The sequence below is a fragment of the Balaenoptera acutorostrata genome, chromosome 12 (genome assembly GCF_949987535.1).
Source record: "Balaenoptera acutorostrata chromosome 12, mBalAcu1.1, whole genome shotgun sequence".
In the NCBI taxonomy this organism is placed as follows: Eukaryota; Metazoa; Chordata; class Mammalia; order Artiodactyla; family Balaenopteridae; genus Balaenoptera; species Balaenoptera acutorostrata.
This window is the reverse complement of record NC_080075.1, coordinates 6667354-6682611: the sequence shown is the minus strand read 5'-3', so window position 1 is coordinate 6682611 and position 15258 is coordinate 6667354. Positions and strand designations below refer to the sequence as shown.

The following is a 15258-nucleotide window of genomic DNA, read 5'->3' as shown; positions in this document are numbered from 1 at the left end:
TTATGTCTTTCTCAAATCATCCTGTCTCCCTTTTACTCTCCTTCCAACCCTTTTACCTCTTAGCACGGCCTACCCTGCACTACTGCTCCCCTGTGGATGGTACCAGAAAATTGAAGAAGAGTTAGGAGGGTTCAGGAGCTACTAACAAGCAAGAACAGAATTGTTTTTTTTTTTTTTTCCTTAGCCATGACACCAAACATATTAAAGTCAGAAATGTCAGATTACTGAGGAGATAATTACAGTTCTTCTGTGCTTACTGTGATGCTTCTCCTTCACTGAACATTTTCCTAGACAAGATGATTTCATGGAAGAGGGCACAGCTGGGACACTAGAAATTTTCATTATACTTGTTATTCTTTTATTATTTCTGTAATAATTGTATATACCTATTACAAATGTGACAGTCATGATATATCTCCTTTTTTACCCCAAAGCTGCCCAGGGGAGAGTAAAGAATATGTTAATTGCTTTTGTTAAAAGTCAGGGAAGAACAGTCAAGCCGAGAACAAGAACGATAAAGTATTGCAGCAGGCTTCCCTGGTGGCACAGTGGTTGAGAATCTGCCTGCCAATGCAGAGGACACGGGTTCGAGCCCTGGTCTGGGAAGATCCCACATGCCGCGGAGCAACTGGGCCCGTGAGCCACAACTACTGAGCCTGCGCGGCTGGAGCCTGTGCTCCGCAACAAGAGAGGCCGCGATAGTGAGAGGCCCGCGCACGGCGGTGAAGAGTGGCCCCCGCTTGCCGCAACTAGAGAAAGCCCTCGCACAGAAACGAAAACCAAACATAGCCAAAAATTAAAAAAAAAAAAACAGCAAAAAAAAAACCCAGATAGCTGTTGCATGAAAAAAAAAAAAAGTATTGCAGCAATATTTGATTGCCCCCAATAATTTAAGCAGAATGGTTATATTTCCTAAATGATGATTTAGCTAAATGAAAGAGCAGGTTGGTTTGATTACCAAGATATTGTGTGCAAATTACTCAAACTAGGTCAGTGCCACTGAGAAATAGGACAGCTGAGATCAAGTTCATCCGTGTGACATTTATGCTGGGCTCTGTCCACTGTGGAATTACAGAACTGTCAAATCTGGGACCTGGAAAGGATCAGTCAGCAGAAATGCAGCCTCCTACCACCAGGAGTGCCTGTGTCCATCTCACCTTTTTCTTACGACTAAGGCCTACTCCACACAGCCCCCTGAAATGCAACCAGGATCAACCGCAGATCTCCCTCATCCTTATTCCACATTCAAAAGAAAATAGAAAATCCAAGACAGATTTTATTGAGAAATATAATGGTTGGGCCAAAATTTAGATTAAAGCAAAAAACAAAAACAAACAATAACTTAACTTATAATCCAAATGGACATGAACTCCACAAGCATCTGCAGTGGAGTGGAGGATAGCATGATTAGCATCAATTTGGGGCTCGTCTTGAGCCAGGCAGGCATTGTTCTAAGGGCTCCATAGAGTAACTCACTGGAGAGTAACTCATCTGAGCCTTACAGCGGCCCTTTGGGTTGGTACCTTTTCACAGATGAGGCAACCGAGGCACAGAGATGTTAGGCCACTTTTATCAGACAGCCAGGAAGGTACAGAATCTAAACCAGGCATTCTGTCTCCAGAGCCCAAGTTTTTAACATTACACCATACTGCTTCTCCACAAGACGTGATTTATGGGACTCTTATAGATAGAGACATCATAGCTACACTATAGCTGTTTATTAGTGTGGCCATTTAGACTACTGGCTCTCACCCTTGGTGGCCCCTTAAAATCACCTGAGGAGCTTTCAAAAATACATGTAACTGGGTCACACCTCACAGGCTAACACATTAGAATTTCTAGGGGTGGAACCCGGGTTGTGAGCTGGAGCTGACTCGTACCAGCTTGCAAAAGGTGATTGTTAAATTTTCAAGAGTTTTACACGCCAGTTGACATCAAGTTGGCAGCTTGAAATCAGCCAGGGTCTGAGTATTTACACCATAAAAATAGGCAAACAGTACTGTTGTGGGTGTGGAGAGCCTTTTACCAGCTCACCCCTGGGTCAGGCCTAAGCATCAGTATTTTTAAAGCTGCCCAGGTGATTCCAGCATGCAGCCAGGGTTAAGAACTGTGGATTTAGATGTGCTTTCTGCCTTCACGCTGAAGGTAGGCCACGTGATGCATCAGGCACGATGATGAGGTGCAGGTAGTCGTTATAATTATTTAGCTCTTTCCCCAATAATCTGTCAAGCATCCCTATTTTCTCAGCTTGGGAGATAAACCTTGATCCTGGAATGCATACTTTTTCTCTTTGAAGTAATCCAAATCACAATGAGAACCTGACCGTGTTTCTCTGTAGAGAAATGTTGTGTCATCAGTATCTATTACAGGAGAGAAATCCCTAAACTATGTAAATAGCAAGGCATATTGGGCAGCCTTAGCCACACCCGTCGAAATGTTACTTCTACAAGACCAGGCTGACCTGTGCGCTTTCCTCTTCCTGTGCGAGTCTCAGCTGATTCAATGTCCTTTTCTCCCAACATCAAATCCTAGTCCTCAACCTTGCCCCTTCAATACGTCTGCCTTAGTGAGCGGGGGTGGGGTGGAGATGGCAGCAGAACAAGGAGAAATGTCCCTGTTGGACAGGGTAATAGTTACCCCATCCAGCCTATTTTCTGCCCCATTTTCCAGACTCTTCCTTGACCATATATAACCCAAAGTCGTACCCGTTTGTTCATGCATAGCATGAGCTATTGGGAGGTGAGCGTTCTAGGGCACAAGTACAACTTAAACTATGGTAGACTTTTGGGGTTCAGCTTCTGATTGCAATGTTTCCCTGTAGAATTGCTCCCAGATGGTTGTGCTTCCCTTGCTGTTTGGAAACCACTTTGATGATATTGCTTTGCTAATCCTGCCGTGTCACCTATACCTTGTAATATTGTTCCCGTAAAATGCCAGTAGAGATGTGATTATAACACTGAATTCGATTTCCCAATTTAACTTGCTTGGAGACATTTTATCTGTATTTATACATATTTTTTTAATTAATTAATTTATTTGTTTTTATTTTTTTTTTGGCTGTGTTGGGTCTTCGTTTCTGTGCGAGGGCTTTCTCTAGTTGTGGCAAGCGGGGGCCACTCTTCATCGCGGTGCGTGGGCCTCTCACTATCGTGGCCTCTCTTGTTGCGGAGCACAGGCTCCAGACGCGCAGGCTCAGTAGTTGTGGCTCACGGGCCTAGTCGCTCCGCGGCATGTGAGATCCTCCCAGACCAGGGCTCGAACCCGTGTCCCCTGCATTGGCAGGCAGATTCTCAACCACTGCGCCACCAGGGAAGCCCCTTATCTGTATATTTTTTAACATGCTATGGATGGAGCCTTAACTTGCAAGGGCTGTAATCAGATTATTGGAAATCAAAGTGAATGAAATGGCAGCTTTCAGTATTATTATGCTGTTGTTTTAGAAAGCATCTAGTCATACTGAATGATCTAAAAGAAATGGGTCTTTCATTTCCTTTACCATTAAGGGATTGTCCTTGTCTATATCAGATTTGGGCTGCCAGAAAGACTCTTCTCCTAGACAAACGATTAATCTACAGTTTGATCCCAATGGTCAGAGGAATTTTACAGATGAGCGTATGTGTTGGGAAAAGGGGGAGGGTATTTATGGGTTAGTTGATAAGCACAGCCGCAGTCCATCTCTTTTCTAAGTGGGGAAAGGGTCGCAGTCATTGATCTGAGCAACTGGGAGTTTCACCCTCTCCCCTCTGGCTCAGCTGGGACCCCAGAACGATCACTGGCCCAGATGTGTGTGTAGCGCCCGGCCTCTGCTTCCCAGCATGCCTTTCACTGGGCACAGCCTGTGGCCACAGTGGCACCAGCCGAGAGGGGTCCCCATACTGGTCCCCGCTGGTGGCCCTTCAGTGCCGTTGGCTGACTGCCTGTCCACCACGGTTTCCCTTCCTGGGTTTCTTCCTGTGCTCAGTGACCAACAGCTGTTAGTGGCTCTCTTGTGCTCCTTTCACATCATGAAAGACAAAACTTCAGTTGTGTGCAACAGCAGCAAATATTCTTTCAGAAATCGAGAAGGGCGATCTCTTCCCCGCAGGGAACGCGGGGTGACTGAACTCGGGAAGGTTTACAGAGTCACACGTGTAACTCACCCTTCACAGCACCTTCATTCAGGAGTGACCACTGAGTTCATTCACATCCCTTCATTCAGGAGTGACCACTGAGTTCATTCACATCCCTTCACTCAGATGGCAGGATGAACTCGCCAAACTCCCTGCGGAGAAACTACCAACAACACAGCGTCAAAGGAGAAGGCCTTGAAATGTCTCTCCTCGTTTTAAGTTTATAGATTATCTGCCTGAACAATTTGCATTTTCTAGGAAGTTGTTGAACAGAATATGATTCTCTCTGAGGTAGAGAGAGAAATCATAGCTACGTGGGTTTTTCTTAGCACCAAGAAAATAACCCCTAAAGAAACCTCTTACTACATAAAGTGGAGCAAAACATTGGTTAAAGATGGGGGATAAACTGAAGGAAAAACAAATAAATTCAGTACAGCATTTGAGCTCCCCGTAATAATCTTATCAGAGGTATTTTGTTAATAAAGCACCCTCTTTCAGAAAGGCGGAAGCCAGACCTGGAAACAACCTAAGTGTTCAACGACAGATGAATGGATAAAGAAGATGTGGTACATATATACAGTGGAATATTACTCAGCCATAAAAAAAGAATGAAATAATGTCATTTGCAGCAATATGGATGGACTTGGAGGGCATTATGCTAAGCGAAATAAGTCAGACAGAGAAAGATAAATACTGTGTGATATCACTTATATGTGGAATCTAAAAAACACAACAAACTAGTGAATATAACAAAAAAGAAGCAGACTCACAGATATAGAGAACAAACTAGTGGTTACCAGTGGCGGTGGGAGGGGGTAGACAATACAGGGCTGGGAGAGTGAGAGGCACAAACTATTGGGTGTAAGATAGGCTCCAGGATGTATTGTACAACACAGGGAATAGAGCCAATATTTTATAATAACTGTAGATGGAAAGTAACCTTTAAAAATTGTAAAAAAATAAAAATTAAAAAACAACAAAAAAAGAGCTTTGAAGATTAGTCAGTAAACCAAAAAAAAGTGAAATGCCCTGATATCTTACAGTTTTTATAGGAAAGAAACTTGATTGATGTTTTCCCAAACTTGACAAAAATCCTAAGAATTTACATGAAGTCACCAAGTTGTGAAGCAGAAGGAAATTATTCCAAATCATGAATAGTAAAAACCAATTTCCATCAACTATGATAAAGAAAAAAAAAAAGACAAAAGGGCAGGAGAACTAGAGTATTTAAGGAGTCCTGTGTAGACCAATGACTATTAAATTTACAAATATGAAAAACGTCTTCCAAACAAGGTAGTTACTTGAGACAGGCAAAGTACAGATTAACCCAAAAAAGTTTTGGGAAGAGTAAATCCTGGCCTTAAAAGCAACTAAGTAACATGTATTTGTATAGCACATTATACTTCAGGAACTGGAAATGCTGAAAAATACATTACAATCTGCACAGACACAGTAGGTTAGGTACTACGCACCTAAGATGTTTCCGGAATTTTGAAAATACCAGCTCACTAAAGCATTTTGTTTCATCTTGACCTTGAAGAAGCAGCTTAAGGATGCGACCCTCCATCCCTGTCCTTGTTCCTGTTGCCTTGAGAGGTGGCAACCACCTAACTCCAACCGCTGTTGATGGGCTTTGTCATGTAGAAATTCAAGGGCATGGTGCTACCTGCTAATTGTAGGCAGTACACCCAGTGCAGAGGGTGGGGTTCTCTCCTCACAGAAGCCTCATTAAAGGGGTGTGAAAACGTCAAGAGGTGTTTTTAAGCCCATTGTATCCAAAGCACCCAGTCCTCAGAAATCAGAGTAACCTAAGTCCTTATATCAGCTTCTTTCGTTAAACTACACATTTACACAAAATCACATAGAAATAATGTGTGCTTCATCTGTTAATCCCAATTTCTAGGTGCCTTCCCATCTAAAAGCTTGTTTATGCTTTTTTTTAGAAGTCTCAGCGCAAACGGAAATCTGTGACATTCAGCAGGACTGGAAACCTTCATTCCTCAGTAATGAAGAATTCACCCAGCTGATGTTGGAGGTGAAATGCACTTTCCAATTAGCTTAATGGGTTGCAAATTAAAATGTAGCTGCTTGTTCCAGATAAGACCCTGTGCCCAAAGTAAACAACTGTTCTTGACCCTGGAAAGAGGGCTGGGAACAGATAGACTCTTGAAAAATCTGCCTGCTCTTGCTTATGTTTTGGCTACCGCCGAGTTGGGCAGTAGAAGCGAGAAGCCCCAAACTCAATGCAAGTGCGTACCGTTGCCATGGTGACTGCCGGCCCACTCACATCTCCCAACCAGAGGACACCTAGTGGGGGAGCCAGGCAGGAACAGAGTTGGAGGTAGGGAGAGCGAGGGGATTGTGTCTCTGCCCTGTATTTATGTAGAATATAATGCAGCAATTATATATTTTTCCCTTAGTAGGACACATTTTGAAAGCAAAAGTCTTCTTTTAAAATAATGCTTTTAACTTGAGCTCCTATTCCATCAACAAGACGTGTGGATATCAGCCATACGTGATTGTGCCTCCCCACCCAGCACGTGGTCTCTCTGTGCCAAGAAGGATGCTCACATTTCTTCCTCCGGAACGTTAAGGGCCCACGCCCATCTGCTGGGCTGGATTTGAGGAAATCTGACTGATCTGAGTGCCTGGCCTTCTTCAACATCACGTTTCCCTATGGGTGAACCTTCTCAGTACAGATGAAGATAAGTCACTGCACAAACATCCAGATGGTGCTGACTTCTGAACTGGGGATAAGACTGGGAGTGTTCGGATACAATGGTGGACGGAGAGAAAGCCCCAGACATGGCATGTCTGGGCCCTTGAATTAGAAGAAGAAACCTGGGACGGAGGGGTTCAGCCAGAGGAAGTTAGACACTGGCTGTGTCAGTGGTTCCTGGCAGGGGTTTAGAGAATGGCTCTTTGGGATCTGTCTGTCTAGATCTCATCTTATGTGCCTATATAAGACTGATGTAAACGTTAATTTACATAGATTAAGTGTGCAGAAAACAGAAAGTTACTGGAGTAAGAAAATGCCAGAATGAAGATGTCCAAATATTATGAAATATAAAAGCATTAATGTACATTTGCATGAAATGAAAGATACTTAAATCTGCATGTGAACTATATTTAAAGAAAATACAGAACTTTCTCCAGAAGCAATGCATTTTAAGTATGTTAAATTTAGAGGAGCTTGTGAAATATCATGTTGAATTAATGCATCATTATGCTACTTCACAGAAATCATTTTATCTTTTAATTCTTAGGAAAAAGTAATTAAAACACATAACCCTGTAGCATATAACCCTCTTAAAAAGTCTGTAGCACAGCTTTTTTTCCCCCCAGGGAGTTTCAGGGTATCAAAAGTATTTGAGGAAACAGGACTTTTATAAGGTTAACAATGTATAATAGTTGCTTGTAGTAGTCTCTTATGGTCATTTGTATTTCTGTAGTGTTGGTTGTAACTTCTCCCTTTTCATTTCTAATTTTACTGATTTGGGCCCTCTCCCTTTTTTACTTGCTGAGTCTGGCTAAAGGCTTATCAATTTTGTTTATCTTTTCAAAATACCAGCTTTTAGTTTCATTTATCTTTTCTATTGTTTTCTTAGTCTCTATTTCATTTATTTTTGCTCTGATCTTTATGATTTCTTCTCTTCTGCTAACTTTGGGTTTTGTTTGTTCTTTCTCTAGTTGCTTTAGGTGTAAGGTTAGGTTGTTTATTTGAGATTTTTCTTGTTTCCTGAGGTAAGCTTGCATCGCTGTAAACTTCCCTCTTAGAACTGCTTTTGCTGCGTCCCATAGGTTTTAGATCATCGTGTTTTCATTTTCGTTTATCTTTAGGTATTTTTTGATTTCCTCTTTGATTTCTTCAGTGATCCATTGGTTGTTTAGTAGCATATCGTTTAGCCTCCAAAACATGTGTTTGTGTTTTTTGCAGTTTTTTTTTTCTTGTAGCTGATTTCTAATCTCATAACGTTATGGTCAGAAAAGATGCTTGATATGATTTCAGTTTCCTTGAATTTACTAAGGCTTGCTTTGTGATCCAGTCTGTGATCTAACCTGGAGTATGGTCCCTGTGCACTTGAAAAGAATGTGTATTCTACTGCTTTCAGATGGAATACTCTATAAATATCAATTAGGTCCATCTGGTCTAATATGTCATTTAAGGCCTGTGTTTTCTTATTGATTTTCTGTATGGATGATCTGTTGATGTAAGTGAGGTGTTGAAGTCCCCCACTATCACTGTGTTACTGTCAATTTCTCCTTTTATGTCTGTTAACATTTGCCTTATGTATTGAGGTGCTCCTATGTTGGGTTGCATATATGTTTACAGTTGTTGTATCTTCTTGGATTGATTCCTTGATCATTATGTAGTGTCCTTCTTTGTCTCTTATAACAGTCTTTATTTTAAAGACAAAAATTTGGGCTGAACTGAGACTTAGGAGACTGGAATTTCTAGAAAAAGAAGATCTTAGATTTGTACGGATATGCTTTATGCACTTTCCTCTGCTCCCAGTATAGACTCCCTAAAGCCAGTCTAAAGGAAATCATGCTAGATGAGTGAATTGGACCCGAAATTAAGCCTGTACAACAAGTGGACCTTCTGGGTGAATTGCATCTTTGAGACATATGGGAAACCCACCGACTAGAACTTTTGACTTATCTCTGACTGTTTTAGGTTCCTCTTCTACCCTCTTGCCCCTCAGTAGATACCGACCAAGTGACGGGTGACTGGAGCCTCCGGCACCTTCCCCATGATGGTTCCCACAGGATGATGCTCTCATTTTCCAGGACACAGCTTCTCCATAGTGTGTGTCCCATTCCAGCTGCATATCCCCCTCCTTTGTTCAGAGCCATTTCAGGGAGCGTGAGGAATCCAGATGCCATGTCTTCATAACCAGGAGGTTCCCTTTTAAACGAAGATGAAACCCAGGACAGAGCCCGTCAGGCCCCAGGGAACTGCACTGCTGGTGCCGTCTGGATGTGAATCCCTCCTTCTTCCCTCTCCTCCCAAAAAAGCCCCAAACCAGACTCCATGAGAACTCGTAGAGTTATGGAATTTGAAAGAACAAAATGACTTGGTCGCAGACCAGCCAAGCTGGTTGAGTGTAAACTGGCCAAGATGGTGGCTATAAGCATTGGAACAAGTAAACTCAAAAAAGGGAACGCTCTTATTGACTGGCAATTAGGGAGTGTGTGGTATTTCTGAACTTTGTTCAGAAAAGCTACAGCCATCTTTTCTCTTAGCCCAGATGTTGTCCCAGAGAAGACAAAAAACATTCTGTCAGAGCCAGGAATTGGCAGAAAGGGGTGGTTTCATTTCCGTCTGGTGTGTGGCAGGTATGAACCTCGGGCCATTATGGCATCTCTGGCGTCCCTGAAGCTCCTGCCAGAGTCCCCATTGCAGTAAGAGGAGCACATCGCTTTTCAATCACGTTCTATTGAGTCCCTCTCAAATGCCGCTGATGGGACTCCTAAAACCATCGCGAGCATTCTTAAAGCAGTGACTCGGTGTCATTCGTGTGCGTTTGATGGAAAACGCCAATGGGCTGATGAGCGTTATCTTCCATCAGTAAATACCTTCAGCTTTTTAACACCCACTTGCCTTACAAATTCAAGAGGGCATAGGCTCCCTGTGCAAGGGGAGAATTTATGTTGCTCCTGCTTTTCCCGGTATTCTAACCTACTTTTTCCAAAATGGTCCAGCTGACGTCATCAACAGTGCCTCCACCTGTTCAAAAAAATTCACTTCCAGGAGCACTGCTTATATGATTTTTTTTTTTAATTTAGAAAAATACTTAAGGGAAAAAGAAATAAAGGTCACTAGGATGTACCTCGGTGTTCACCATGAGCCATAAATCTGATCCAGGATCTCTCCAGCTCAGCCCTATTGGCATTTCGGACCTGATAACTCTTTGTTGTAGGGACATCCTGTGTGTTGTAGATGGGATGTTTCAAAGCATCCTTGGCCTCTACCCGCTAGATGCCAGGAGCACCCACCCCAGAACTGACGAACAAAAATGTCTCCAGACATTGCCAGATATCCCCAGGGGGGCAAAGTTGCCCCCAGGTGAAAACCACAGTTAAATTCCAAGAGGATGAGGTCCACTTAAGAAATGTGCTTTAATATATTTTTCAGTCTTAAATCCTGCAGTACGTAAGTGTTAAACAGTAAATGACCCACATGTTAATATTCCTGGTGAAAAGAACTCTTTCCCACTTTGGTGCATGGTGATGGTGGGTGCCCTTCTCTGCACACTTACTGGACTATTTCCGCTTACTGCTGCCATGCACTTGGCCACACCCTCCTACCCTGAAGGAATCCGTGCCCTTTGGCTGTGCAGATGCTCAGTAACACCCTAGGAGGATATAGCTGAGTGCATACAAAATGTTTCCAGAACTTTCTAAACACATATTTCAGTTTGGGGGTTTTTCCCCCAAAGTGGAAAAATTCCCATATTTGCAGAAGATGCTATTTTAACAATACAGTCAGTGAGGCAACAGTGATAGTTTACAGGGATGGTCTGCCTGAGCGTATTACGTCCTCAAAAATTTGTTTTTGGGGAGATGGACTTTGTTTTGCATCTCCTCCATGTCATCAATGTGCCCATAGAGCCAGTTGCCAGGATGACCCCATTCTCTGCTGAAGAGAGTCTGAATTTTAGAAATCACCTTTCTCATGTGTCTTATGAGAGCGTCATGATCATCTGATAAGGAACCTGAAAACAAAACAGTCAGTGAGTCTGTGAGAAATCATGGATGGCCTCTATCTTTTCTCTCATGAGCACCCAGAGCAGTGCATCTAGCATAGAGCAAGCACTCAGTGAAAACTTCTAAACAAATGAATTTTCCAGTTATTTTGAAATACAGTTGGCCCTCCGTGTCCGTGGGTTCCGCATCCGAGGTTGGTTGAATCTGAGAATGTAGAGCCCACGGATATGGGGGCAACTCTCAGGGACTTGAGCATTTGTGGATTTTGGTGTCTGCAGCGGTCCTGGGACCAATCCCCCATGGATACCGAGGGACAGCTGTTCTCATGGATCTAGTTGAGTTACACAGCACTTCCCCAACGGCCCTTACCTTTCACTTTGGTGGATTCATGTGAATGTTCTTTACAAACAGTTCCTTCAGGAGGTCTTTCTAAGGCAATGGATGTAAGCAGAGGTCTACACCAACCAACAGGCACAGTTTTTCTTTTTTTTTAATACCTCTGTGAGGTCTGATATCTTTTAGTAAATGTTTACCAGTGAACTCAAAGTGATATTGGGGATAGGAGGACAAGGACCGTAAAATATCACTGACATCTTTTAATGGGTAATTGTGATACTTCTGATTCGGCCCAAAGGTACGCTTATCGTTAAAACTACTTAGGTACAGGGCCGGTCAGAGGCCGCCGCGACGCTCCCCTCCTTGCAGGAATCGCTGGATGGGGATGAGAAGGAGCTAGAAAGCAGCGAGGAGGGTGGCCCCGCCGAGGAGTGGAGACAAGCCGCTGCCCAGCAGCCACTACTGTGTCTACAGCTACCGCGGAAGCAGATTGGCACGGCAGTGAGCGGACAGTGATGGTGGAAGCCCAAGTGGCACAGATGCAGAAACTCCCTCTGGTGATGATTTCAGCCTCTCCTTGATGGATGCTAATCTACCCTCTGAAGTGGAGCCAGAGCTGCGCAGTTTCATTTCTAAGCGTCTTTCTAAGGGAGCAGTCTTTGAAGGGCTGGGGAATGTTGCATCTGTGGAGCTGAGAACTCCAGGTTACAGAGTCGGTTGTTATTACTGCCTTTTCCACAAAAAAAAAAACTGCTTCCCTTGAGTATACTCTTGAGTATACAGTCTGCTTTTGAGGAGGGTCTGAAAAAGGACTTTGAGCTTTTCAGGCTTGAATTGGACAAGTATATTCAAGGGCTGAAAAATAACATGAATTGTGATGAAAGGGCTGGGGAGAACCACATACAGTCCAACCCGAGCAGCTGGTTTGAGGATGTTGTGTGCCCAATCCAAAGGGTGGTTCATCTCTTTCAGGAGAAGCTTACCTTTCTGCTACACGCTGTTCTGAGTTATATACTCGTGTTGAGGTTAAAGAATCAGATGAAAAAGCAAAAAGAGACATTCACAGGTTTCTGAGTGTGGCCAGTCTCCAAGGCTTTATTCACGAAGGCACCATGACGTCTCTGTGCGTGGCCACGGAGGAGCAGCTTAAGTCCGTGATCATCGACTGTAGTAGCTCCCAGCCTCAGTTCCACGGCGCAGGAAGCAACTGGTCTTGTGAGGATGGAATGCAGGCTTTTTTGAATGGTGCTGACGGAGGTAACCCTTTTCTTTTTCGGCAAGTCCTGGAGAACTTTAAACTAAAGGCCATACAAGACACAGATAATTTGAAGAGATTTATCTGGCAGGCTGAAATGAATCATTATGCTTCGTTTCAATGTTTCATGTTCCTAAAGAACTGTGGTGGCAGAGATATCCTTTTGGAGATTGTTAAAGTGGAACACGAAGAAATGCCCGAAGCCAAAAGTGTGGTAGCTATCCTCAAAGGATTTATGAAAGAAGCTCCTACCCGAAGTTTTTGATCACATGTTTTGAGATGATTACATTGTGAAGTTATGCAAGCCTTGGTGTTTGAAATTGCAGTTGTTAAAACTGTCATAGGATTGCTATTTCAGATTATTTGAAACACATTCTAGATTTTTTTCATTTTGTACTTTTAAGATTAAACCTAATTAGACATTAAAAAAAAAAAACTAGTTAGGTAATTTCCATGGCTAAATTCTGTTTCATGATACCAGTAGGTCCCGTTTTTCACCGAGCCTTTTTGTGCTTTGCAAGCAGTTTGCCTGGGCTAGACAAATTCTGTGTAAGAAACCGCCTTATGTGCCAGACAGGAAAGTGCTGTGAGGTTAGTCGTGAAAATATTTGAAGGGTTACGAAATAAAGTTGGCGTCCTAACCCGGGGTCCTTGGCTTCGGGAACCCTCTCGTCCTTAAAAGCACGACTGAGGAGCCTTCACCTGCCGTGTTTTCCGCAGGCATTAGACGGCTTCATCATCGCTGTGACGACGGACGGCAGCATCCTCTACGTTTCTGACAGCATCACGCCTCTCCTTGGGCATTTACCGGTGAGTTTCTGTTCTGATGGCCTCTGCCAGTACGTGTGATCCTCCTTCCCCGAGGACCATTCAGATCTCAGAGCCGGGGCGCTGCAGGTGTGCGGGAGTCTGTGTGTGAGGAGGGCCGAGGAGTGCCCTCCACCAGGCCGAGGCCAAGCCTCGGAGGCTGCCCGAGGGAGGCGGGTGCAGGCCTGTGTCATCCCGGAACGAGCAAGACCTGGAACGGGGGCTGTGGTGCACGTCCTGACCCTCCAGTGCCCCAGACACCACCCAGGAGCCGTGAGCCTACGGCACAGTTAGCAGAGCTCAGAGCCTTTATGGAGGCTGACGGACACCTGCAAAGAACGACAGGGTCCCCTGAGAGCTGGTGGAGGGATGTGCACCGGACAGCTGGGGACAGAAGGGGGTTTGGGGGTCGCTGGAGATGTAACTGAGATGCAGTAGGTTGTGACGCTTGCTGGTGGTAAGGGTTCAGTGCCAGGGATGATGGCGGGAGGGGGCGAGTGAAATACTCTGGGAAGATGTTGTTGGACCAGGAAGGACTTGAGGAACAAGGAGGGTTTGAGCAGGAGGGCAAGCTCTGCCGTCCTGTCCTGGCGAGCCAGGTGGGGCGTGGAGGAGGGCGAGTGCCGTGTGGTCCTGGGCCCTCCGCCCCCATCTCCCTCCCCCTCCCTCCCCCATCTCCCTCCCCCTCCCTCCCCCATCTCCCTCCCCCTCCCTCTCCTCCCCTCTCCCCTCCCCCTCCCCCTTACCCCCTCTCCCTCCCCCTCCCATCTTCCATCACACTCCCTCCTCTCAGCCTGAGCCTCGCTGGCTCCCTGATACCCCCGTCAGGATGCTCTGACTCACAGAGCAGCACCCGGCTGGTGGAGGGTCCACCTTGGAGGGCCCCTCGGAGGCGTCTGGCCAGCCTTCCATTTCCCGCCACACCATCGTTTATTCCCACAGAGACCGACCTGGAAGGAAGCTGTACCAGGAGCACCTGTGGGACTGATTTGGGATAAAACGTCCTCTCTTCTCTCTCCTCCCAAAAAGCCCCGCCAAACTGCTGAGCCCCCCCCACCCCGACTCCCACACGTGGGTGGATGCGTGGCCAGGACACAGATGGGAGGGTGGCAGCTGCCCTGGGTGCCTGCTCGTAGGGAATCGCTGGCCAGGTGATGCTGGAGGACCATGGTGGCCCCTCCCTAGCCGCACCTGCCCGGGAGCACTGTGGCCTTGCTGTGTGGGCAGCTTGCGTGCCCCCCTGCCGGCGGTGATGACCCCAGCTTCCCTAATGGCCCAGGATTCCACATCGTCCTGGATCATTCTTTTCCTCAGAAGCCACTCCCCCCTCCTGTTGCTCCTGCAAACGATGCTGTATGTAGATCAAAACCACCGTCGGTGTTTTCCCTTTGTGGGTCACTGTGTGTTGTAGCCCAGAAAAGCATTTTTTACTTTGCAAGGCAGATACCTTTGCATTACCCTGAATCCATCTGACCTTTGTGGCTCAGCCCATTTCCAGGGTGCACGAGGCTAGGGGTTCTCTCCTCTGAGAGCCGTCAGAAGAGGCTGGTTCTCACTCAGCCCTAAGGAGTCGGGAAAGCAGTTTCATCTTGATTTTCGTCTCATGCTGGAGTAGTGATGAGACCCCGTCAAATCAGCACGGCTTCTTTGGGCTGATCTGAGGAGGTGGGGTGCTTCTTTGGAGGGCGTTGGGTTTTGTATTGAGTGGACAGGATCGGGCAGTGAGCGGTGCTGATGGAAAGCAAACAGATGTCAACTCCAGAATGGCCTGGGAGTGACCCAGAGCTGTTTGGGGAAACAGGATTTGCACTGTTCTGATTTCTACTCTTGGAATTACCTGATGACCCAGTTGCCATACGTGGCAGAGGGGACTTAGTAAGCTGGGAATTCTGATTTGAAATTCTGGAGCAACTTAGCATCACCTTTATGAATTATTTTCATACTCTGGAAGGGCCAGAAATGACCCCAACTCTCATTTGTCAATGCCGGACCCATTTGAATGCTTATTAAGTGCCTATCCATGGACCCAGACGCACACTG

At 45.3% G+C, this 15258-nt stretch overlaps 1 protein-coding gene across 3 annotated transcripts in view; it reads left to right on the top strand.

Annotated features, from left to right (window-relative positions):
* The window catches only part of NPAS2 (neuronal PAS domain protein 2), a 190073-nt gene that overhangs the window by 119181 nt on the left and 55634 nt on the right, over positions 1-15258 (top strand). For all 3 annotated transcript variants that reach the window (XM_057558519.1, XM_057558518.1, XM_057558520.1), the window contains 2 exons: positions 6053-6144; positions 13132-13221. In XM_057558519.1, coding sequence (XP_057414502.1) covers positions 6053-6144; positions 13132-13221 — 182 coding nt within the window. The remainder of the gene's footprint in view (positions 1-6052; positions 6145-13131; positions 13222-15258) is intronic.